General features: G+C 34.7%; 3 protein-coding genes across 3 annotated transcripts; 2 read left to right on the top strand and 1 right to left on the bottom strand.

Moving 5' to 3' along the window:
• The first annotated feature begins 6,723 nt into the window (after positions 1–6,723).
• On the top strand, positions 6,724–10,572 carry LOC109015900 (lysine histidine transporter-like 8). Its single transcript, XM_018998349.2, has 5 exons — positions 6,724–7,208; positions 7,463–7,596; positions 9,197–9,627; positions 9,718–9,849; positions 9,958–10,572. Exons 1-5 carry the CDS (start codon positions 6,790–6,792, stop codon positions 10,441–10,443), a joined length of 1,602 nt encoding a protein of 533 aa, XP_018853894.2. The 5' UTR covers positions 6,724–6,789; the 3' UTR covers positions 10,444–10,572.
• Positions 10,573–10,718: 146 nt separating this feature from the next.
• Positions 10,719–15,830, bottom strand: LOC109004286. Its single transcript, XM_018982795.2, has 2 exons — positions 15,489–15,830; positions 10,719–11,037 (listed from the first exon to the last, which is right to left on the bottom strand). Exons 1-2 carry the CDS (start codon positions 15,602–15,604, stop codon positions 10,830–10,832), a joined length of 324 nt encoding a protein of 107 aa, XP_018838340.1. The 5' UTR covers positions 15,605–15,830; the 3' UTR covers positions 10,719–10,829.
• Positions 15,831–17,244: 1,414 nt separating this feature from the next.
• Positions 17,245–18,901, top strand: LOC109004283 (phosphoprotein ECPP44-like). The gene is made up of 2 exons (XM_018982793.2): positions 17,245–17,863; positions 18,190–18,901. The coding sequence occupies exons 1-2, from the start codon at positions 17,558–17,560 to the stop codon at positions 18,601–18,603; spliced, it is 720 nt and encodes a 239-aa protein (XP_018838338.1). The 5' UTR covers positions 17,245–17,557; the 3' UTR covers positions 18,604–18,901.
• The last annotated feature ends 6,776 nt before the right edge of the window (positions 18,902–25,677 follow it).

Genomic DNA, 25,677 nt, shown 5'->3' with positions numbered 1-25,677 from the left:
CATATTCATTCCAACACTTAATCATGGCTAAAAACCTTAATTTTCATTAATCTTTCATTAATCATGCTTAATATTCCTAGTATAAATCACAAAGACCTGCTTTCAAAACCTACCCAAAATATGCATTTTCATTCTTATCCCAATCAGAAGGTTTCTAAATGCTTAATTATCAAGTCTAGGTAGAACAAATCAAACTTCATGCCTTAATCACATACTTACTTAAAACCCATGCATGTTTTGATGATCAAAATAAGATAGAATTTAAAAAAATAAAACGTTCCATGATCATTCTAAGACACTAATAAATCATATCAAAATATGCTAAGACATGTCATAGCTAAAATTTCTAAGTAAAACGATTTAAACACTTAAACCATTCTTAATAACTTGGGTTTGAATCAAGCATGATAACCTTTTCTAAATTCATTCAAAAATCACTTCAACATTTAAAATCACAACTTGACATGTAGACTAAGATCTAGGGAAAGAATACTTACAAATTTCGTAGCACACTCAAGCTCCTAGCACAAGAAATCCAAGAACACTCAAGTAAACACACCTTTCAGTTTCTCTCAAAACTAAGGGGAAGATGGCTCTCAATGCTCAAGGGAAAGCTGGAGATGAGGTGTGAAGGAAATGACGGGGTGGAGGGGCCTATAGGTGGCCAAGGGGGTGGAGACGTTGGCCTAAGTCTATGGTGATTGGAGGAATTGGGCAGTGGTGTAAGGGGATGATTTTTCAGTTTGCACTTCATCACCTTATGTCACTTGTGCAAAGTGAATAGTCCCCTAAAACCACCATGATTTCATCACTTCAGGTGCTACAATGAACCTAAGGGTGTTGGTAAAATCGTGGTGTAGAAGAAATAGAAGAAAACCAACCAAAACCAACTATGAGGCTGACAGGTTCAAAGTGGTTTTTTTTTTTGGCATATTTGATCATAGCCTTGACTCATCTTCTTGACTATTCTTCAAGGCTGATTTTTGCATGTGGAAGGTCACTTCTTGAAGGCTTTTTCAAGTGGTAGAAGGTGGAGAGTGGGCTGTGAAGTGATCATGGACGTGCAGCTCAAAGAAAATGATGCAAGGGAGGGTGGCTACCAAGTGGAGTGGTGCACAAAGCCATTCGGTTTTGGGTGCCTTCTTTGGGTTCAAAAACTGTTCAAAGCTCATGATGACCATTAGGGCCTCTTGAGGATTGAGTGGTGCTGGAGGTGGCATAGGGTGGTGGCTCAGCCATGGGCAAATGGATGGTTGAAACCCAACCAATTCGGTTGTCATCCAACTAGTCTTTTGAGTAAAATCGGTTTGGGGTTTTAGTTTGGTTTTCGAATCCAAATTTCGTCCAAGGCTAGGTCTAAGTTTAAGGGATCATATGAGGTATTAAAGACCATATTGCCTTTAAGAAAAATGCACAATAGGATTGGATTTAAGGACAAAACAATCCATTGCATACAAAGGGCACTCATGTGTGTTGATTGGTGTAGTTTGGGGTTTGATATGTCATTTCTTCTAATGACATGCGTGGAGGTTTATCTAGGGTCCTAATATGATCGAAGAATGATGTAATTAAATAATGAAACAAGAAAATTTCAGATAAAAAAGGTTAAAAAGAATAAGAAAAAATTTAAACTCTAAACATGGTTTAAAGATCACTAATCATAGATAAGTTGATTAATGATCTTAACCCAATTTCAAAACTTAATTTAGGTACTTAGGGTATCACATGGATTTGAGGAAGTTCATGGTATTATGGGTGTAAACTCAAACCGGGTTTTACCGGTTTTGAACCGGTTCGGTCCGGAACCGGTTTCTAAAATGTAAAAACCAGCCGGTTCCGGTTCCGGGATTTTTTGGCCGGGACCAAACCGGACCGGACCCGTTGATTAAAAAAAAAATAAAAAATAATATTTTTATATATAAGTTTTATACAATATATTTTTTTATATATTAAATATTAATATATATAAGTTTTATATATAATGTGTAATTATAAATTTTTATATGAAATTTTATACATAATATATATATTCATATATGAAATAATTTCTTATTATAATTTATAAATTATTACATAAAATGTAATACTAAATCACTAAAAGTTTAAAACTAATACTAATATATAACTTATAACTATACCAATAGTCTAATATTAATACTATTATATAGTCTAATATATTAATAAAAGTATAAAACAGTTTTTGTAAAATCAAAAAATTTTTTTTTTATAAACAAATTTTTAATGACAAATTGTGAAACTTACATTTTAAAAAAATCCGAAAACCGGACCAGAAACCGGTAAAATCGGAAGTACCGGTTTAGGAGGGTAACTGGTGCGTAATCGGTTTTGAAAAATACAAAACCAGTACATACCGGTTCGATCCTAGATTTTATAAAAAACCGGACCGGACCGGACCGGACCGGTTACACCCCTACATGGTATGATGTATTGAGCTTTTAAATTGAAGAGTGAAATAGAACAAAACAAGGCTTTGGGTCTTGTGGGCTTAAAATGGTTATGAGTGTGGGTTAATGGTTCATGGGCTTTGGGGTTTGAGTGAATGGGGGTCTTGTTTTCAGATTTTGAAAGATTATAAGAGACCTCAAGACCCACAAAGATGGGGCTTGAAAGACTTATCTTGACCTAATTGGGCCATGAGTCAAACTTATACCATGTTTGGCCCAAAAGGCCTTATGCCTTCCTCATACTTGGGCTAAGGCTATCCTATCAAGTCTTGTACTCCTATGAGGCTTGGTTAAAGGGTTGTAAGGTTTGGCCCATTAATGTCCTAAGGTTCTAAAGGCCTTAATAGAAATACTAATTGCTTGTTTCTCTAATCTTTCAAGGTTAATAATTAATGACACTAAGTGTCATGGTCTAAAAAAATATAACTATCAACATTGAAGTAAATAAGTAAAATAAGCAATAAAAAATAATATAATAATAATAGTAATAATAAAAAAAATATTTAAAGTCCAAAATCATAAACTTATTCTAATGATATTTTAAGGTTAATCCTAATAGTTAATTAGGCAGGGTGTTACAAAAGACATTTAATGTAAAAAAAACATCCATGTTTTTAGGATAATAATGGCCATTATCAACCATTAAAGTAGTTTCTTTTTGTTGTCTTCCTTTTTTATTTTCTTTATTTTGTATCGAATGGCCCCTTCCGACAAAAGAACATAAATTCATTAATTAGAAATATTGTTAGCATTTAGGGGTTAAAAATTAGGAAAATACTAAATGTATTTAAGAAAAACTTACAAAAAAATTAATTCTCCACATATTAATTATTGATATACTGAAAATCATGAAATTTTAAAATTTCAAAAGAAAACTAACAAAATGAGTATTGTAAGTAAAATTATAAGTACATATAGTACTACTCAAGCCTAAAAGGTCCCCCGGACCCCTTCGATTTCCACCACATAAAGAATCACTCCAAAGTTTCAATCTTGACTTCTAAAAAAACACAAATAATTTTTTTTATAGGTAATTAAGAAATTGTATGCATAGAAATAAGCAAAGTCTAAGTACACAGAGATTATACATGAGAATAACCTAATTAGAATTTACAATCGAAAAGAAAAGATAATATTGTTTACCAAAAAGATAAAAACATTTATCAAGTTGGAGAAGGTTAAGTAGTGTAGATGACATGATCAGATAATTATTTTAGTATTGCAGTCAACCATGCATGCCTTCGACTGAGAAATAGTGCTAATTGTTTCGGAGGATATATATTGGGCTTACGGCCACAAGGAAATAATAATACAACTCATATAACGTGCTATTAAGAAACGTTTGGACACATAGATGAAACATAAAATTATCAAAAAAATTTATATATATATTTTAAAAATACTCAAATATAAACTATTTTTTAATTTAAAAATAATTTTTTTGCAATTTTTTTTTCTCTTTTTTCTAAAATAAAATATTATTTCATTAAAAAGTTCAAATAAAAATAGCAGGTCGTTTCCACACTTATAATTTAAGAAAAGAAAAATAGGGTCATAGATTGCGTGTGGGTTCAAGTAGGAAGCCCATTCCGGCCCAAATCAATCATCATGGAAAGGTTTGGGAACCCAGGCATTAGTTCCCGTTGGGATTGTAAGATAGTCTAATATTATCTTATCTCTTCTCAATATTTAAACATCATAAACATAAATATTTTTTAATTTCAAATCTTTAACTTTTTTTCATATAATCATTATTTAATTATTACAACTTTCTCATACTTTCAAATAAAATATAAAAAATAATTCAACTTTTTTATAATTTAAAAACAAAAATAATATTAAAAAATTATATTCTAATCCTATTTTAACTTTATAATATTTTTATTTAATTTTCTCTCTCCATTTTTTCAATCTATAAAACATTCACTATTATTGATAAATTTCTTTTATCTTTATGAGTGTAGGGACACTATACTGACTAACAAAATTATGCCATTGAAATAAAGGGCAAAAAAAAAAAACAAAAGAAAGAAAAAGTAAGAAACTCCAGAGCAACTTTCACAATGGAAACCATTAAAAAAGGACAAACCGCGGGTCCCGCTTTCATGCATGTACAAGCACCACAAATGCGAAAGAACAACCACCTTCATGGAAAGTGACCAAATAGCTGCACGCCACGTAATTAGTTAATCGATCGATGACTTCATATGATATACGTGTCAATAGTGAAGAGTAGTACTGAAGCTGCATACCCCAAACAATAGAATCTTTTGCTTCATGAGTCCCTACTGAAATTAAAGTTTCACGTCACTAGCTATGAACTGGACAATCTGGCGGGGGTAAAAATTGAAAGAGGAAATTATTCAAACAAAAGCAATTAGAATCTATAAAGTGAAAGGATAAAAAAGTAGAAGAGAAAAATATGTAACATATATCATCAGGAAGTTTTAATTGGAGGACTCTAGGTCATTAGAGAGCTGGAAAAAACTACGAAGGTGGCGTGGCTTGGTATTACGTTATAGTACTACGTCAAATTGTAAAATTATTTTATTTTAAAATAAATTTAATAAATTATATAAAGTGTATTAATTTATAAATTTATTTTTATAAAATCTCTTTATAATTGTATATCAGTATTGCTTGAAACATAATTAAGTGGACGGACAGGAAATCATGGAATGATGATTAGAAAGATTTAATGGTTATGATCTATGTCTTTTGTTTGAGGCTCAATTTGGATTGAGATTTAATTTCAATCTACCTCATCTCATCTCATATCTCATCATTATAATTTTCACAAATTATCAAATTATTTCATTTCATTTCATCTCAACTTACCATTCAAAGCTAACCTGAATGTCTACTAATGGATGGTGCTTTCCGTCTCATTGTTTAGTTACATGATATTGATTAGAATATGCCCACAAATAATACAAATGGTTAAATATAGGATCGTGATATCATATTATAATGACTTTATGATTATGGAAGAGGATAAATGAGAGAAGTTTGTTGTTTAATCGGTAAATCATTAAAGCTAAATAGATAACCTAGCTATATAATTTCCTTCAAATTCATCTCTCTCTCTCTCTCTCGGAAGGTCACCCGCAGCCCCTAATTGACTATTTTAAAACTTGCTTTTCACTTCTCTTTACTCCTTTTTATCGATTCAAAACGTGCTTTTAATTTCTCCTTAGAAATGAATTAATATCCTAGAAGGTGCAATGTGAGCTCGCATTCGCAATACATAGAACTGGCGCTCGTGCTGATCATTTGTTTATAATTAAAGTACTCGTGGAGCACCCTCCGGAGAGTTGGCCCCATCCATAATTCATAGTACTCTGTATAGTTAAATTCTCTTACACATGAGGAAGTGGAGTGTGTGTGTGTGTGTATATCTATATACGTACATGAGTTATATATATAGATTAATTATATGATTGCTTTGCATGGCAAGCTCATCATGTGTTATATCCACGTATAAGCTGCATATTTATGCAGCTTCGCTACAATAAAGCTTAAAGCTGCTGGTCGTCTTACTGTTACTGATAACGGTGGATCATAATGAAATTATAAACGATATATATAAATATATATATATATATATATATATATATTTATGACATGTCGAGTACTCTTGGCCTGGAAGGAATTGTGGATCATGGATAAATCTGCATGTATGAGCTCTTATATATATTTAAACCCACAAACTGATCATCTACTTTACATTAGAGCCGTGCATGCAGGCCGATGCATCCAATTCCAAACCAGATAGACAAGCTTGAAAAGTTTCTGAACGCCAATTGGTTGTGCCATCTTTATTGCAGACAAAAGCACGGTCAAGGACCTGCTTTATTTCCTCCCTCATTCCTTTCCCACGTAATGTATTAGACAGTGCATTAGAGCAAGTGCACAGCAGGGACTCGATATAATGCTCCACCTTGACCTACTTACTCAGCATCCACATCAATGTCTTCCTTAAACACTTCTATATATATAGGTGCGCATATATTTATGAGAAATTCTATTTGTAGTCTCTACTTGGAGACTGTATGTGCAGGCCCTTTATTAAATAAGAAAAAACATCATTTCAGAAGGGATAGTTTTGTAATTTTAAAAAATTTAAAGATAAAATTGCCTAGACTTGTATTGCAGTCTCCAAATGGGGACTGTATCTAGCATTGCTCTTTTATTGAACATCAAAACAATAAAATTCCTATATAAATACATCTAGATATCCGCTCATTCCTGCACATCAAAACTCTCAGAAGATTTTCTAATTAGTTCACTGTCTGAGAGAGAGAGGGAGATAGAGAGATTGTACATGTCTTTGTCAGTGATGGGTATAAGTGAGGTGGTGGAAGTGAACATGATCGGTCCGGTGACAACAAAGAGGCCGGAAGAGGCAGAGACTCCGGCCATCTCAGCCCCACCCCTTCAACTTCATTGCCCTTCAATGTCTCGGTCTCCACTTTTGGATTTAGCCTCTAAGACCCCTAAAAGCCCATTTGCTTCCCGTTTTATGAGTACTCCAATAGCCAGCCCCATGAAAAAAGCCATTATAAGCATGCACGGCTACTTGGAAGAAGTTGGCCACTTTACCAAGCTTGATCCACAGGATGCTTGGCTTCCCATCACAGAGTCGAGGAACGGTAACGCTTACTACTCTGCATTTCATACGCTGTGTTCGGGCATCGGGATTCAAGCCCTTGTTCTTCCCCTAGCTTTCACTTCCCTCGGCTGGTAAATTTCGTCTCTTTTTGTCAAGGGTTAAATGCTTAAGATTGCCTATACGTACATGTAAGTTAGAATAAATTATATAAATTATGTGATTATAAGTACTGATCATCATCTCCTATAAGCCAATTAATTAGATCTATTATTGAGGGATATGAAAATTTAAGTTTTTGTATTGCATGCATGCATGAAATTAAAGCTTGAGTTTAAGGGTTGATCAACGTCTGATGCATGAATTGGGTTTTAATTACCTGTTTCAGGACATGGGGAATTCTGTGTCTTTCCCTGGCTTTTGTCTGGCAGATGTACACTCTGTGGTTACTAATTCAGTTGCATGAATCGGAATCTGGGACACGTTATAGTAGATATCTCCGCCTTTCCATGGTAGCTTTTGGTACGTACGCATATATATGATCATCATCATCTTATACATATATAGTACTATACCTGTAGACTGAACATGAGTACTGGCTTTCAAGCAATTTCGATAAAATTAAATGAGTACTTTAGAACTGTAACGTACATTGATATAAGATTAGAGATTATGAGTTGAAAAACTTAAAGATATATAATCAGGAGAGAAAATTAAAGATATTCTTGTAATAAACAGAAAATTTGCAAGTTTATATATATATATATATATATATATACACGTAATTTTCGAATTAATATATACACACACACACTGAGAATATATAAAATGAGCACCCGTTTAGTAAGCGGGAGGTCTTGAGTTCGACTCTCAAAAGAGTGCAAAAACATATCCTGTCTACTCTTTCTTATAAAAAAAAAAAAGAGAATATATATAATTAAGTGTGTATAATTATATAAAGAGTTATTAAAAAAAAAAAGGTTTATTACTCATCATCCTCACACACTATATATCACACTTTTTTATTATTATTATTATTATTATTATTTTATTCTAATTAAATTGATTGAGTTCTTCTACTCATCATTTATACACCACGTATTTAGTAAAACATTGCTACTCATTATCCCCACGCACCACGCACCATATTATTATTATTATTATTATTATTTTGGGTCATGTTACATCCACCGAGGATGTAGCACAAGACGGCTTCCGACAAGAATAAAAAGGTTTATTTATTTATTTATTTTATTCTTTTAAACATTTTTTTTAAAAACAAATTTATTATATCATTAAAAAATATTCTTTTAATCACTAAATTAAAAAAAAATTGTCGAGATCCAATTAGAACCCAGCTCTTGGTGACAATAGCATTTCTGTTTTGTTTTTTTAGTTTTATTTTTCTTAAACTAATCGAATTATTTTACTTATAATTTATATACCATATATTTTATAAGAGGAAAAAAAATTATGGTATATGATTTCTGAGGATGATAAATAAAATTTTTTATTTAATAAAAGAAAAATTTACATAATTAAAAAATTATATGTAAAGTACAGTGAGAATACGATCATAGTACAATCTTTCTAAAAAGTTAAAAAAAAATTCCCGTATGCCATTATTATATTTTAATAACTTGCGGATAGTCGAGCAACTCTGTGGATAGTCAATTATTTTGCTGAAATGTGTTGTACGTGATAGAAGCATGACCATCCATATCAAACAAATCAACACATAAGTGGCATTCACGTTGAAAGCAGAAATGAACTTACAAAGAAATTAACATTATTATTTTTCCGAAACGTGTTTTGGTCTATCCTCGTCTTTTTGTTACAAGGTTGCTTTCTTTCTTGTCTGAACTTTTTCTTACTATTTACTGTTTAGACGTTAAAAGGTTTGAAACCCCGGGAAAGTTGATAATTCCCAAAATTATTGTAATTGACTAATTCCTACCTGAGTGTGAAATGTGAATAGAACTTAAAAAAAAAATAGATCGGAGGAGTTTAAACTATATACAGAATTGGAGGCATTTCTTTTCTCGAATCTAAACCTAATTTTCAATATTGGTACTGTTCACAATCTAAATTTAAGAGAGCCATTATCATGTATATATAACAGGTGAGAAGCTAGGAAAACTGCTTGCACTGTTTCCAACTATGTATCTATCAGGTGGGACATGTGTGACCCTAATCATGATAGGAGGTGGGACCATGAAAGTCCTATTCCAGATCATCTGTGCGGCCACATGCAATGTCAATCCATTAACGACAATAGAGTGGTACGTGGTTTTCACTTGTTGCGCTACTGTTCTGGCTCAGCTTCCTAACCTAAATTCTATTGCCGGAGTTTCCCTGATCGGAGCCATCACTGCCATAAGCTATAGCATGCTAATATGGATTGTCTCTATAAGCAAAAGTAGACCCATGGGCATCTCGTATGACCCAGTACCCCATGCAAAATCTCATGCAGAAAGGGTTTTCGACATTTTCAATGCACTTGGGATAATAGCTTTCGCTTTCAGAGGCCACAATCTCGTCCTTGAAATACAGGTAAATTTCCAAATATATCTTGTGAAATGATTATTTCAAATGAGAAAGAGATGTATCTAACCTTTTAGGTTAATCTTGGAATCATTGCAGGGGACCATGCCTTCAAGCGCAAAGCGCCCATCGAGAGTACCAATGTGGAAAGGAGTGAAGTTTGCATATGTAATTATTGCAATGTGTTTGTTTCCCATTGCAATTGGAGGCTATTGGGCTTATGGGAATTTGGTAAGCACTTCATTTTAGTACTCGGAACATTCTTGTAACAGTTAGATTAGTGAATTAATAATTCCTCTTTACAGCAAACACAATCAACGGTTTCTGCTTTGTTGCCAGATACCTAATGGAGGGATGCTCAGTGCTTTGTCCAAATATCACGCGGACGACACATCAAAATGGCTCCTAGGATTAACGAGCTTGCTTGTGGTGGGCAACTGTCTGAGCTCATTTCAAATATATGCAATGCCAGTGTTTGACAATCTGGAGTTGAGATACACCAGCAAAGTGAACAAACCCTGTCCATGGTGGTTGCGAGTGGGGTTCCGAGCCGCCTTTGGTTGCCTTGCATTTTTCATAACAGTGGCACTGCCATTCTTGCCAAGCTTGGCAGGATTGATTGGAGGGATAGCGCTACCCATCACCTTGGCATATCCATGCTTCATGTGGATACTGATCAAGAAACCACAAAAATACAGTGGGATTTGGTACATCAATTGGGGGTTGGGAGTCTTGGGAATGATTCTCAGCGTCTTGGTTGTCACTGGAGCAATTTGGGTTATAGTGACCATAGGAATAGAGATCCACTTTTTCAAGCCCCAATGAATGGTAATGAGAAGAAAGCATAAGAAATATTTTCTCCAGTCAGTGACAACTACGGCGAATAGCCATGACTACAGTCAAGTATTTGCATATGATAATAATCACTCACAGAAAACAACTTTAATTGTCTAACACAACTACATCTATAACCCCTCAATTCAATCATAAAACCCCCAATTTTCTATCTCGCAACCGTACCAGTTTGATCAGCTTTTCTTGAAGCAAGCACATCATTATATTCTCTATCAACCTTCTTTAGGTGCAATAGATTGTCCAAAAACGCTGGACCAATTGCAATGGCCAATAACATATATATAACACAACAAAGTTGGGTTACTTTAAAAACAAATAAACAAAAAGAAAGAAAGATTGCAACTGCATATATTGTTTCACATTGATAGTGGAAGAAGCATCCTTCGCTTCTTTTTCCTGGCCAATCTCACTTGCTTTGTAATTTTCATACATAATAGGAATAGCATCGTGATGCATACTAGAGTGAAAGCTAGTCGCATATGCCTAAAGTATAGAGAGACTGCAGAAAAAACCAGCAAAGCTAGAATAACCAGTTCCCATATTACAAAGATCACAACATCCACCCTGCATCCAGATAAACAAGAAAAATGGGCAAAAACACCATCAGAAGTCATCCTACGAAAACCAATCTGCAGCATAACTGAAAAAGAAAATGCAGTTAAAGAACCCATGAATTAGAATTACCCAAAGAAAAATGAAACTCTTCTAGTAAACTAACATATCAAGAAAATTTAGACTAGTGAGAAATTAACCCATTAGTTGAAAATGCTAGGTACAAAGATAAAAACGGGCGCCGCTGTGCAACAGCACCAATAACAGTACTCTTGCACACTGATCAATACACTATGGTTGCGGCCAAATGATTAATGGTCCATAAGAAACAATTACAAAACGTTGTGTCTACCAAGAATTGCTAACATCCAAACAAGCACTCAATATCTTGCAGTTCAAGGTTAGGAGTTTTATGCTCAATTCGTTGGTTGTACTGATTCAAGCCAAGTTTTAAAACTAGACCAGGCCGGCTAGTAGAACCATGGGACCATTTAACCTGTCAACTGTGAGTTGAACTGGTCAGAGGATAGGTCAGTTCTCTATGGTAGCTTAAATTAAAAATGTTCTTCTCAAATTTCAATATGCTGGAGGTAAGTTTCAAGCCTCAGACAAAGGAATTGATATGTCCATTTTCACCACACGGCCAACTTGATGTTTGTACAAGATGTTACCCAAAAATTATTCATATATGTTTCTTTAAATTAAATTAACAAAAAAATTTTTTTTGATAGGTAATAAGCAATTGTATTGATAAAGATAGGCATAGCCCAAGTATACCGGAGGTATGGTATACATATGAGGATACCCAATTAAGAACTAGAAATTGTTACAAGGAAATCATAGAAGCTGAGACCATTTAACTCTAAAGCAATGGCCCACATAAATAAAGTTTTTCAAAAAAAACTCCGAAACTCCTCCAAGTCGTTCATGATCCTCAAAGAATCTACCATTCCTTTCACTCCAAATACACCAGAAAATACAAATGCGCCATCTTCCACACCGCTACAATCTGTGGTGTCCTTGTTATCCCTCTCCAGCTAGCTAGTAATTCCACCACTGTTCCTGGCATTACCCATGCGACTCCCAACTTGTTGAAAAAGTAAGTCCATATGTCTCTTGCAAAATCACAATGTAATAGTAAATAATCTACCGTTTCTCCACTATTTTTGCACATACAGCACCAATCCATAATTATGAGTCCACGCCTTCTTAAGTTGTCCATGGTTAGTATCTTCCCTAAAGCTGCTGTCCAAACAAAGAACGCAGCCTTAGGAGGTGCTTTACTCCTCCATATGTTCTTCCAAGGAAAATAGAGCCTATCTTGAGCTGTAAGAATGTCATAAAAAGAGTGTACCGAAAATTTCCCATTCTTGGAAGGCCTCCATTCCATCATGTCAGCTGGACCCGCAGTAGTGATGTTATATAATAAACTGAGAAAATTCAACAGCTCACTTACTTCCCAATCTTGTGCCTCCCTAGTGAGATTAATGTTCCACTCCTGTGAACCTTGTCTAAGCACCCTCACATCAGCCACCGTAGCTTCCTTTTCTCTTGCAATTCTGAAAATGTTAGGATAAGCATTTTTGAAGGCCATATCTCCTACCCATACATCATTCCAAAAGCTGATTCTACTGCCCTCCCCCAAACACAGCCTAGTATTATTATTCGAGAAAGTCCCCCACCCTTGCCTTATGTGCTTCCACAACCCAACCCCATAAGCCCCCCTCCCCTCATTAGAACACCAATCCCCCCTTGCACACCCATACTTTGCATCAATTACCCCTTTCCATAAGGTTTCCCTCTCATAATTATAACGCCACAACCATTTTTCTAGTAGTGCCTTATTAAGAATCTAACATTGCGAACCCCCAACCCACCAGCGCTCAATGAAGTACATACTTTATCCCATCCAACTAAGTGAAATTTAAACTCATCCCCTATTCCACTCCACAAAAAGTCACATTGGAGTTTCTCAATTCTGGATGCAATGCTTACCGGGAGGGGAAATAAAGACAAGAAGTATGTGGGAAGGTTAGATAGCGTGCTCTTGATAAGTGTGATCTTTCCCCCTTTTGATAAGTATAACATTTTCCACCCGGCCAGCCTACGCTCTAGTTTCTCTAATACCTCCTCCCAAATTGTCTTGGCTTTAAAATTTGCACCCAACGGAAGACCAAGATACTTTAACGGCAACGAGGAGACCACACATCCCAATAAGCTGGCCAACCCACTAATATTTCTCACCGCACCCACTGCAACCATCTCTGTTTTAGCAAGATTGATATTTAACCCGGAAACCGCTTCAAAACAAAGTAAGATAGCTTTTAGAGATTGAATATGTCCTGCATTATCCTCACAAAACAGCAGCGTATCATCCGCAAACAAAAGATGAGAAATAGTGATGGAGCCATGGTTAGAAGCCCCCACTGAAAAACCTGAGAAAACCCCCCCTCTACAGCCGCCGACACCATTCTACTTAGTGTCTCCATCATGAGGACAAATAAGAGTGGTGAAAGTGGATCTCATTGTTGTAGTCCTCGCGAACTATTAAAGAAGCCCACCGGGTCACCCTTTACCAAAACCGAAAAGCGAGTCGTCGACACAATGCATTATCCACCCCTTCCATCTTTCCCCGAATCCACATCTACCTAACAAATAAAACAGAAAATCCCAATTGACTTGGTCATAGGCCTTCTCCATGTCCAACTTACATAAAATACCTGGTACCCCCGACTTAAGCCTGCTATCTAGACATTCATTGGCTACAAGAACAGAATCCAGTATTTGTCTACCTCTCACAAAGGCATTTTGAGACTTAGAAATTATCTTATCCATTACTATGCTCATCCTATTGGCTAGTACCTTGGCTATTATCTTGTATATGCTGCCCACAAGACTAATCGGCCTGAAATCTTGCACTTTTATGGCACCTACCTTTTTAGGGACAAGTGCAATAAAAGTAGCATTTAAACTTTTCTCAAATTTTCCAAACGAGAAAAATTCCTGAAACACCTGCATGACATCTCCTCCCACCACCTCCCAGCAAGTTTGAAAAAATGCCATAGTAAAGCTGTCTGGACCTAGCGCTTTATCCTTGTTCATTTTTCTGACGACGAGTCGTACCTCTTCCTCTTCAAATGGTCTCTCCAATGAAGTCATGCTGTTTTGATCAATGGCCTCAAAAACTAGACCATCCACTTTTGGCCTCCATTCATGGGGTTCTGTCAACAATCGTTCAAAATGTACAGCAACATGATCTTTGATTACGGCTTGATCTGAGGATATACCTTCATCTACTGTCATGGACTCTATGGCATTAAACCTCCTGTGTGAGTTTGCAACTCGATGAAAGAATTTTGTGCATCTATCCCCCTCCTTGAGCCACAAAGCTCTTGACTTTTGCCTCCACGATATCTCTTCCATTAATATCAACCTTTCTAACTCGGACAATACTTGGCCTTTTCGTTCATTCTCATCTTCAACATCCTCCAAACTTTGTAGTTCTTGTAGGAGAGTTTTTTTTTTTAACCACAGGATTAATATATATTTTTTGTTAATGCACAATGAGCTTTGTAGTTCTTGGAAGTGCTTAACAAAAAATATATATTAATCTGTAGTAAATCTGATGTCGGAAACAAGCTAGGCATCTCTACCACGGCCTTATGTATTAGGTCATTCGTAATTCAAACCTATAGGTATTGGTCAATGCACAATGATTACAGCCAACTCCTAAAACTTCGATGGTCCAAATTTAAGAACCACAGAAAATACTAGCAAAAGTTACCAAGTACAGAATCTCTATTCATGTGTACTTGGGCTTCACCTATATACTTCTATCAATAAAATGTTATTTTACCTATGAAAAAAGAACAGAATTCTATCAAAAGCAACAAATAGACATGTCATTTACACTCCAAGACTACCTAATAATCATCCATTGAAAAGAAGCTCTGGATAGTTTATCCAGGGAAAAACATGAAGCTCCTACGAAAAAAACTCGGATCAAATGATTAACAGTCGCCACCAGATGTAATATGTATGGTAATTTATGAAACCACGTGCACATACACAACAAATATCCTCGAGTAAATCCAAGTGTATGTTACATGATAAAGTAAAAAGAAGGTCGGTAACAAAAAGTCCCAAAGTTACAACCTGAAGGCTCCCTTTTCTAAAATGATTCGACACACCAGATGATTTTATTTGGTAGGTCTTCCAGCTTCGACAGGAGCCCCGATGATAGTACTTTATGAATTAAAAGTGCAGTAAGGAGAAATTTTCAAAATTGATCCCAAACGTAAAAACTATAAAGGAAATAGTTTTCACATACAATTACAAATCCCGCTGATCCGAAAAGGAGGCAAAAAAAGTAAAAGAAGTGCCTAATTGTGAGGATATAAACCTAAACGGCGAACAATCGCATCTTATTGAAAAAGAAAAATATATAAGGTAAATTGGCATACCTTGAAGAAGAAGGGAGATTAGAAGTAGATGAGAAGAAGGAGACAGAGGCCCAGTCATGCTTGGATCGAAGCTGGTACTCTCTCAACTGCTCCGCCAGATTCGATCGCGTAATCATGGCGCTCTCTCTCTCTCTCTCTCTCTCGGTCTCTCCCTTCCTGTCTACCTGTGTGAAATGTTTTCCCTCGTCTCTCTGGAGCTCAGAGATCGTCGTCGTCGTTGACAGGGCAACGGGCAACGACGATTTGAACGATGGAACGCGACGGAAGTGGACCTCAACGTTCAATTCGTCACGGCTCCACCCCTTTTCTGAGCTCTCCCTCGTGTATGACGGTTTGGCCCAACAAATTTGAAAGCGCTGTATAGGTTATCTTCCTGGCCTAATAGGCCACTTTCCCACCCGGGCTTTGAACATAGCCCGATATAACAAATAGACCATGTTTTGATCCAATTTGGCTCTCCGCCGAAGAAACCTATCTATGAGCTAATCCCATTATGGGCTCAAATGTTTTGGGCAACTCAATGAAAACTTGACCCATGCGTTTGGACTCACCCATATCTGGGCTCTTTTTCGTAGAGGCTGAAGCCCATGAAAGAAATCTTGAGGCCTCAACACAATGGCCAGTAGCAAACGTCCTTGCTATGATTTATTTATTCGGTTTGAAGGCTGCTCGCACAGGACAACTCATCCTCCGGTCTTGGAAGGAAGGAAGGAAGGAATGAGCCAGACACTTCTGCTTGTGTTCACAAGCAAAATCAAAATCATCGTTTCCTTTTGACGTGAAAGCAGTGTGAATTGTGAAAGGCCATTTGTAAGGAATATATTGGTGTGTTCTCAATAACAAACAAGTTTTAGAATTTATGCGTCTCATGTGCTTCATTTGACAAAAATTGATACCACAATTAAAAAAAAATATAGATATTTTCATTGTGAAATTCAACGTGAAAATTTTACACTACACACCTCTACCTAATTAATATGTGATTTATCATTTTTATTATTTTATTTTAACGCTTAAATCTGTATATATTTAAAATATCATTTTTATTTGAGCTCAAAACTTGTTTACTATTTTTTAAAAGAAGTCTATGAGATTTGTACACATCAAAATAATATCTAACATTACTCTAACAAAATATCTCACTAAAGTCTTCTCAAGTTCTCTATTCAAATTTGAGAAAAAAAATTCTTAAAACATACTCATTCCCATTCCCTCTCTCGTTTGCTAAAAAAACAAAAACAAATGAAAAATATCAATGTTACAGCCTGTCTAGGAAATGGATGCAGCCTTGTTTGGATGATAGATATTTTCAGATATTTTCAAAATTTCTTGTAATTTGGTTCCAAGCTTCCTTAAATATAAAATATTTTTTAATTTTAACTTTTTTAATCCAAATATGAATGATAGCCGCAAAAGGAAACAGCCAACCTAAACCGACCACTTGTCCAACAGCAGCTCCCAATGCCTCTACCCGCATGCAGACCTAAGTACAGATCGCAGAACCAGTCGTAAATCTTGATACACCCCCCTCTCCCTTTAATTGCCACGTGTCACCACTCATACTTAAGTAGGTGCCCGCGCCGACCATTCCATATTTATCCCCCACCTAGACCGACAAAATCGGGTCCCACAACTACACCCTTCCACATTTTTCTTACACGTCATAGGCCCCATTGATTCGTATGTGCATGGGTGTCTTCCCCTCACTCACCTTTCTCTACTTTATTTCTTCTTTTAATTCTTTAGACTATATGCCTTCTCAGATCTCTCGACCTACGGGACAGTTGTCTGAATCAGAGCGTACGAGATGTCTGTTTTACAATCACGACGTTAATACGACACGTCGGTTACACCGATTGATTGGCCACCGATTGAGTCCTCTTTATTGTGACAACGAACTAGCTGGCTTGATCGCGTCAGATCCGCGTCTTAAATTGGTTATATAAACCGTCTCCTCTCAGTGTCTTACCACACAGAATCCATAGTCGCAACACTAAAAACCTTCACAAAACCTTTCAGTTTCAGCGAACCAGAGTATCTTGTTCCATAAAAGATTTATTTGATCGAGAATGGCGGAGGAGCAGTACCACAACAAGGGTAGCCATGAGTACGAGTCTGCTGTGGTCGATCATGATCGGAAAGAGGATGCTGTGGAGAGCACGGACCGAGGGCTGTTTGCAGATTTATTGGGGAAGAAAGAGGAGAAGAAGCCGCAGGAGGAGGTGATCGTTAGTACTGATCAGTTTGAAGAGAAAGTTGCAGTGTCTGAAGTACCTGAGCCAAAGGTAGAGAAAGAAGAATACAAGCTGGAGGAGGAGAAAAAACACGACCTTTTGGATCAGAAACTCCCCCGATCTAAGAGCAGTTCTAGCTCTGTAAGTATCCATCTGTATTTTTTTGCTTTATCAGTAACAGTCGTTGTATGAATCAGTACAAATCTGTTTTGATAATTAATAATTTTGTTCTTATTTTGATCTGAGTGATCCGTTTTTCATGGTCATTCATGAATAGCGACTTGAATCATAAGAAACGTACATATATTGGAAACGACCAATGGTCTAGCACATGAAATCTACTTTTTTGTCTTTTGCATGTATAATCAGAATAGACAGAATATATACGTAAATTAACTGTAAAGTTTAAACCAAGTAAGTTGTAATTAATATTAGAACATGATTTTTATCGCTTGAAAATTTTGCAGTCTAGCGATGAGGAGGAAGGCGAAGGAGAAGAAAAGAAGAAGAAAAAGAAGGAAAAGAAGGGGCTGAAGGATAAGCTAACAGGAGATAAAAAAGAAGAGAAGTACGAAGACACTTCGGTCCCGATTGAGAGGTATGAAGGAGTAGCAGCAGCGCCTGTTCATCATTCAGCAGAGCCAGTCCAACCTGATGAAAAGAAGCCCAGTTTCCTCAGTAAAATTAAGGAAAAAATTCCACAGAAGAAGACCGAAGAGGTCCATCCTCCTCCTCCTCAGGCAGAGTATGCAGAGGTGCCTAGTCCTGACAGCGAGGGGAAGGAGAAGAAGGGCCTTTTGGAGAAGATCAAGGAGAAATTGCCTGGACACCACCCCAAGACTCAGGAAGAAAAGGATAAAGAATCTGCTGCCAAATATTAGAGAACTGGACTGAGTTCAGTGAGTTGTGTTCAATTAAAATGGTGTGATAGTACTGTCACTGGCCTGTGTAGTGTGTGCGCTTTGTTACTATGTTGATTTACGATCTGGGTTGGTTCTTTTGCTTTCTGTTTTTGTTTTTTTAATTATATTAATTTTGGGTCTATAATACCTAAGTGTGCTTTATAGTTTATATCATGTACTTATTATGTGTAAGTTATTTCTGATTTAATATTTGTTTTGATAAATAAATTTATAAGAAAAAGAAAAAGAAAAATAGTTTGTGCACTTGTTTATTTTTTACCTTTTTTTGTTTGTGAGTTGAGCAATATTTATTTAATTCTGTGTCATAGCTGGAAAGAGAGAAAGAAAGTGAAAGTAAAAGAAAAAGAAAAATAAACTTGTAATTATGCCTGGCTCACTTTAGGCCTTGTGTATTGACGAAGGTGCAAGCCAAGCAGCTGTGTCATTATGCCCTCTGACCCACTTGACTTTTCCTCAATTAATCACGCTCCAAAAGCAAAGTAACGTTAGAATTTGAAAAATAAAATTTAGATCTGTTTGGATTGAATCGAAATATATCGTTTTTATATCATAGCCGGTACAGAGAAGAGTATAATAAATTTATTTTTTTATTTTTAATTCAGATTAGATTATTTATAATTTATATCTATATATAATTTATTTATATATAAATTATTATTTTAAAATATAATTTATATATATAATTTATTCATATATAAACTATTTTGAAACGGTACGATATTGAAATATCTCGTTTCAATACGTCAATTGAAATAGTTATCAGTACGGTATTCAAAATATTGATTGAGATATTATCTCATTATTATTCATAAATTTTAATTCACAAATTTTATTACTATTTATTAAATATTTTAACTTATTTTATCTCATCTCTGAATCCGAACGGTGGTTACATCTCTTCATTTATTCATTTCTATAACAATGTAAACTTTCTATACAATGAAGAAATGTTTTAGAAAAAAAAAACTTATAAAAATTAATTTATAAATTAATATATTTTAACATTAAATTATAAAATTATTTGAACTTATTATGTTATATAAAATCATAATAATTTATATATTTATTTTTATAAAATTTATTCATAAGCATAGTGTTTTGAATGTTACTCATAGTAATGGCAATATGTGACACGATCTGTTAATCCAATACGAACACGACACGATAAGAGCGGATTAGAATTTAAGCCTTAACGGATTCAGGTTAAAACGGGTTGACCCGTTAAGACACGATTGCTTAACGGGTCACTAACGGGTCAACCCGTTATGACCCGTTTAAAATTTTAAAATTACCCTTATACTCTTTACCCTTATAACCTAAAGGCTAAAACTATAAAAAAAAAAAAAAAAAAAACCCTAACTCTAACCAGCACCCCCCCCACCCCGCGTTTCCAATGTTTCTTCGTTTCTTCTTTAGAAACTCGATTCCGAACTCCTCGGCTCTTCGCGACGACCACGCCACCCTCCGGGCTCGCCACTCCACTCCTCTTCACGGTGACGTCGCGTCGCCTCCAGTAGTCCAGTGTGCTTCAGTCTTCACGCCTCACGATGATGCCGCCCCCCTCTAGTTTCACGGTGATGCCGAGTCGCCCACACAGATTTAAGCCACGGATTCGCACTTGCCGTCGCCAGCACTCCGTCGCCCACGCCGCGGTAAGAAAATTTGATTTTCGAGATTTTTTCTGTGTTGTACAGTTGTTCTATATTTTAACAACTTTTTCTCGGCATCCAAACACCCATGGATTCCGTCATTATACTAGTCATGGGCAACAAGACAATAATTTGAAGAGGCTGCTTTTTCTTATTGGGTTTTGTGTTCTTCTTGCTCTTATCTAGCAGTAGTTTAAATCTGTTAATGTAAACGTGAATTAAATCTGTTAATCTGCTCTTCGTGAATTAATGTAGAGAAATTGTTCAGAAAATTATAGTCCCATTACGTTGTTAAAGATTGGGATTGTTAGACGTACATAAATCATATAATATTCTGGATCCGACGCCTTCTAGTACCATTCCCATATTGTTAATCAAGAGAGAAGACTTGAACTCACCTGATCAATCACATCTTTCATCCATTCAAATTACATATAAATTCTAGGATGAAATATAGGACGATCCTAATTAATTAGCCTATGCCTGCTGATTAGATCAAGAACACCAAAGCACAAGCAAATTAAACAATATATATATATATATATATATAATTTATGTATGTTTTACATTCAACTATGCATGATTTGTAGATGCGTGCCCAGCTTGCCAATAATTACAGATTCCTTCAAATTTCTCCACATATTTGCACCACGAAATTAATGACAGTTTTCTACAAATGGATCACATATTTGCACCAGTATTATCCTATTTATAAACATGTGTAGTGTGTATGTATGTTGGCTCTTATTCCGTATGAATAGTCAGATTTAGTTGATATGATAATTTTTTTTCCAAATTCTTAAAAATTTAAGAGAAAATTTAATAAATTCCGTAAAATGAATTCTCCCTAACAAGAATAAATTTGGATCCATGAAGATGGATGGAATCATCCTACTCTAGTTATAGTATTGTCTTATCACTTTTGTGAGGGTTAACATAAACTGATAAACATCACTTTGTGTTTTCCTTTGGTATGTGCTACATATTGAGCTAAAAGTACCTTATATATAATGTATTGGATCGTGCTACAGCCCCCGCTGGGGGCTCCCGCTGGGGCTGTAGTGTATTTTTATATGTGTTTTTTTTTAAGTTGTTTTTTATATAATTTTTTTTAATATTTTTTAATATTTTTTAAAAAATAAAATAAATTTAGAATATTATTAAAAACACTTTCTTAATCAAGAAGTAAAAAAAAATTATTAAAAAATACTTCCTTAATCACGAAGTAAAATAAAAAATTATATAAAAATATTTTATATTTTACTTCGTGATTAAGCAAGTATTATTTAATAATATTATAAATTTTTTTATTTTTTAAAAATATTTAAAATTATTAAAAACATCTACATAAAAAAAAGAATTAAAAAATACACATAAAAAAATACACTAGAGCTCCAGCGGGAGCTCTAGCATTTTCCATAATGTATTACTCTTACATTTGTTCTTGTTGTTTGTTGTCAGATGAGTTCGGCAACAAGTGAAAATGACGAGATGATTGATTTGGATCCGTTTGACTCAGAAAGTTTTCAAAATGAGGAAGTTAAAACAAAAAGAAGGAAATGGTCAAACGTGTAGACTTTTTTTGAAATGGTTCCTGATTCTGAGATCAATGATGGCAAACCACGAGTCAAGTGCAAGATGTGTAGAGTTATTTATATGGTAGCAAGCAAATACGGAACCGGCAATATGAAGCATCACATTGAGACATGCCCTAGGAGAAGTTCACGAAATATTGGTCAGATGATCTTATCACAAAATAGTGGAAATATTTCGGTAAGCACTCATAAATTTGACACTGAACAATATAGAGAACTTTTGGTAGCTGCCATTGTGAAGCATGAATTGCCTTTTTGGTCTGTTGAATATTCGGGGGTGAGATCTTTATTACAATATTTACGTCTAGATGTTTCAATTATTTCTAGGAATACTGCCAAGACTGATTTGGTTAAGATGTATCATCGAGAAAAAAAAAAGATTAAATGTATGTTAAATGATTATCCTGGTAGAATTAGTCTAACATCTGACTTATGGACTTCTATAACCATTGATGGTTATATGTGCATTACAACACATTTTCTGGATAAGAATTGAGTTCTGCAGAAAAGGGTTTTGAACTTTTCTTTTATGCCACCACCACATAATGGCATATTTTTGTCTGAAAAAATTTATAATTTGCTATGTGAGTGGGGAATTCAACACAAGATTTTTTCATTGACTTTAGACAATGCTTTTTCTAATGATGTTTCAGTAGAGTTGTTAAAAACTCAATTGAACATTAAGAAAGCTCTTCTTTGTGATGGTGAGTTCTTTCATCTTCGTTGTTGTGCTCATATTCTGAATTTGATAGTACAAAATGGATTAAAAGAGATTGATGTTGCTATCCAAAAAGTTTGTGAAAGTATCAAATATGTCAAATGATCAGAAACAAGGAAAGTAAAATTTATAGATTCAACAAATCAAATGTCTTTGGATAGTAAGAAAGGGTTGAGACATGATGTCCCCACTAAATGGAATTCTACTTATCTTATGCTTGAGAGTGTTCTTTTCTATCGTCGTGCCTTTACTCATTTGGAGTTGACTGATTCCAATTTTAAGCATTGTCCATCAATATCTGAGTGGGAAAGAGTACAGAAGATTAACGATTTATTAAGAGTTTTTTTATAGAGACACCTGTAATTTTTCTGGGATGAAATACCCTACAGCCAATCTCTACTTTCCATCAGTGTTTTCGATTTATTTTACATTAAAGAGACACTCTGAGGGTGAAGATGACTACATGAAGAGAATGTGTTGTAAAATACTTGCTAAGTTTGAGAAATATTGATCCGAATTCAATGTGTCGTTGGCTATAACAATTATATTGGATCATCGATACAAGCTTCATTTTGTTGATTTTTTTTATACAAAGCTTTATGAAAAATGTTACATAGAGTATATGAATATTTAGAATAAAATATTATCTCTTTTATAAAATATGGTTCTTCTAGTACTCCTACAATGACATATTCTACCAATAGCTCATTTAAAAATGAGAAATAAAATTGGATAAGTTCAAGCCCAAACGTATGGGTCCCGTGCAATGCTCGAAAGTCGAAGGACTATATCTGATGTAAATTAATACATCCAATAAAAGTTGCGAATTATTGCAACCACCAGACTATATTTCTTTCGTAGTTCGCAATCACACGTCAATAAACGCCGAGAATTTTGTAGTTGAGACGACGGAGACACTTAACTACTGGTCCTTATGATTAATAGCCATAATGCACTGAAATGGACTAGTAATTATAGTTTTATAAAGATAATATTATGATATTAAAAATAAATTTATAAATTGATATATTTTATATAATATATTAAAAATAAATTTATAAACTGATATATTTTATATGATATATTATATTTATTTTATAATAAAAATAATTTTATAATTTAATACATCGCATCCGCATCAAATTTATAAATTTATTTTATAAAATCTTTCGATATTCAAAGCATGATTTTTGTACCGAAATATTGCCTACCAAACAGTACTTGATCTCAAAGACCGTTAGTTTCACATTAATGCTGACCGTTAAAAAAATACTTAAAATAAAATGATAAAAAAATAAAAACACTACAAATAGTAGATGGATAGTAGATAAATAGTAAGTCTATCACTATCCTTCTAGCATTGATCCTATCCATGTCATTTCGAAGGCTAAATAGTTTTTTTTCATGCATTCTTTTTATATTTTAAAATATTTTTTTAAAAATTAAAATATCATTTAAAAAATACGTAATTAAAAGTATAAAAAACAAAAACAAAAAAAAAAGTGTTTGGAAAATTATGGGAAGCTATTCTACTTTAGCTTTTTCCTTATGAAAAATTACATGAACTGGGCCCCGATTTTGAAGTTGGGAAAGGAATTATTATTATTAAAACTGGATCCTTCCAATAAAGTACACGTGTTCCGTTCTAATATTTTGTCATGAGTTATTTAGGAGACGTATCTAAGCAGCTCAATTGGTCAAAATCTTGATGTGTGGGGAAGCAGCTCTAGAGATTGCCAGCCAAGACAGGCCGAGTTCAGATATTATTCTAGAGCCAAGTTTTTCAATATATAAATTCTATATGAAATCATATACCAAACACCTCCTGTTAATTAATATATAATTTATTATTTTATATTTTTATTTTAATATTTAAATAAAAAAAATAAAAATGACAAATCGTATATTGATGAGACCGTGAAAATATATAGTGTAAGAATCTTATTGTATAAGACTTCCATACAACATTTCTCTATTTTGGAACTATTGAAGTGCCTATATTTCTTGATATTCATCCCTATGTATGGCAAATTGGAGGGAGCGTGATCTCCCATGCATGCATGATAGGGCCATATTGATCAGCTTTGCCACACTATAAGAAAAGTGAGGTTTTGTGACTATTTAATTGCGATAAAAAATTATTTCGAATCAAAATAAATTTATTTTAATTGTAAATAGTGATTTCGTTGGAATTAACTGACTACAGATAAAAAATTTCTATAGAAGTAGGAGAAATAGGTGTTGCCGCTTTTTCTTCAATTCATAAGCTGGTTAACTAACTAGGAATATACCATTTAACTAAAATAGTATGAAAATTGTGGACAACATCAGCTTAACCAGTAAAAATTTTATATGGTTCCTTAAATTAGGAATGGCTACGGCCTGTTATAAACTGAAGGGTTGTAGAAAAGTGAGACTCTGCAGGCAGAGGATCGAACAGACTAGGGCTCAGCATTCAAACTAGCCCTAAAAGACTAGAGGAAAGAGCGTGCGTGGAACGAAGAAGATGAGGATGGGGGTAGCGAATCAAAGATTGTTGCTGTTGATGGTCCTCTTTGTGATTGTGCTGCTTGCTTTTCCTGCGGAGGCCAGAAAGCTTGGCTCAGTGGGTGGGTTCTTTAGAAATTTGCCCTATTATTTTGGTGGGCGCAGTTACAGAAGGGCGCATCGCGTTCATTCACCTCCTCATTCTTTATAATTTGTTCCACGACAGAGGATCATGGGGCCCGGACTGAATCTGTATTTTCATAGGCTGAATGAATCTGTGAGGGCTTCAGCCTCACAGAAAGTATTTCTCTTTCCCTACGTACATTTCCTGCTGTTCTGATCTCCTCACTTGCCGGAGTTTCTGAGAATAAAAGACCTTTCATTCAACCTATGAAAATATTAATTGCATTAAATATTTGTGTTATTTGTGCTGTGATGAGTGTGAGGCAGTTTAATTTTTTTGTTCTTTTATCGATCGAGCGTCAAACTCATCTACTATACTTTCTCATCGATCCATAAAGTATAACCATCAGATTCAACAACATGAAATCCATCGTGTCACACAAAAATAAATTATTGATGT

The sequence above is a fragment of the Juglans regia genome, chromosome 8 (assembly GCF_001411555.2).
Source record: "Juglans regia cultivar Chandler chromosome 8, Walnut 2.0, whole genome shotgun sequence".
Lineage (NCBI taxonomy): Eukaryota > Viridiplantae > Streptophyta > Magnoliopsida > Fagales > Juglandaceae > Juglans > Juglans regia.
Note: the sequence above shows the minus strand (reverse complement) of the source record. Positions and strands in the feature narration are given on the sequence as shown.

Bases quoted from the DNA above. Each gene is read 5' to 3' on its own strand.
- LOC109015900 (XM_018998349.2), top strand. From the start codon at position 6,790: ATGTCTTTGTCAGTGATGGGTATAAGTGAGGTGGTGGAAGTGAACATG. The intron at 7,597-9,196 runs GTACGTACGCAT...TATATATAACAG, and splicing joins CCTTTCCATGGTAGCTTTTG to GTGAGAAGCTAGGAAAACTG. The intron at 9,850-9,957 runs GTAAGCACTTCA...CTTTGTTGCCAG, and splicing joins ATTGGGCTTATGGGAATTTG to ATACCTAATGGAGGGATGCT.
- LOC109004286 (XM_018982795.2), bottom strand. From the start codon at position 15,604: ATGATTACGCGATCGAATCTGGCGGAGCAGTTGAGAGAGTACCAGCTT. The intron at 11,038-15,488 runs GTATGCCAATTT...ATCTGGATGCAG, and splicing joins AATCTCCCTTCTTCTTCAAG to GGTGGATGTTGTGATCTTTG.
- LOC109004283 (XM_018982793.2), top strand. From the start codon at position 17,558: ATGGCGGAGGAGCAGTACCACAACAAGGGTAGCCATGAGTACGAGTCT. The intron at 17,864-18,189 runs GTAAGTATCCAT...AAAATTTTGCAG, and splicing joins CTAAGAGCAGTTCTAGCTCT to TCTAGCGATGAGGAGGAAGG.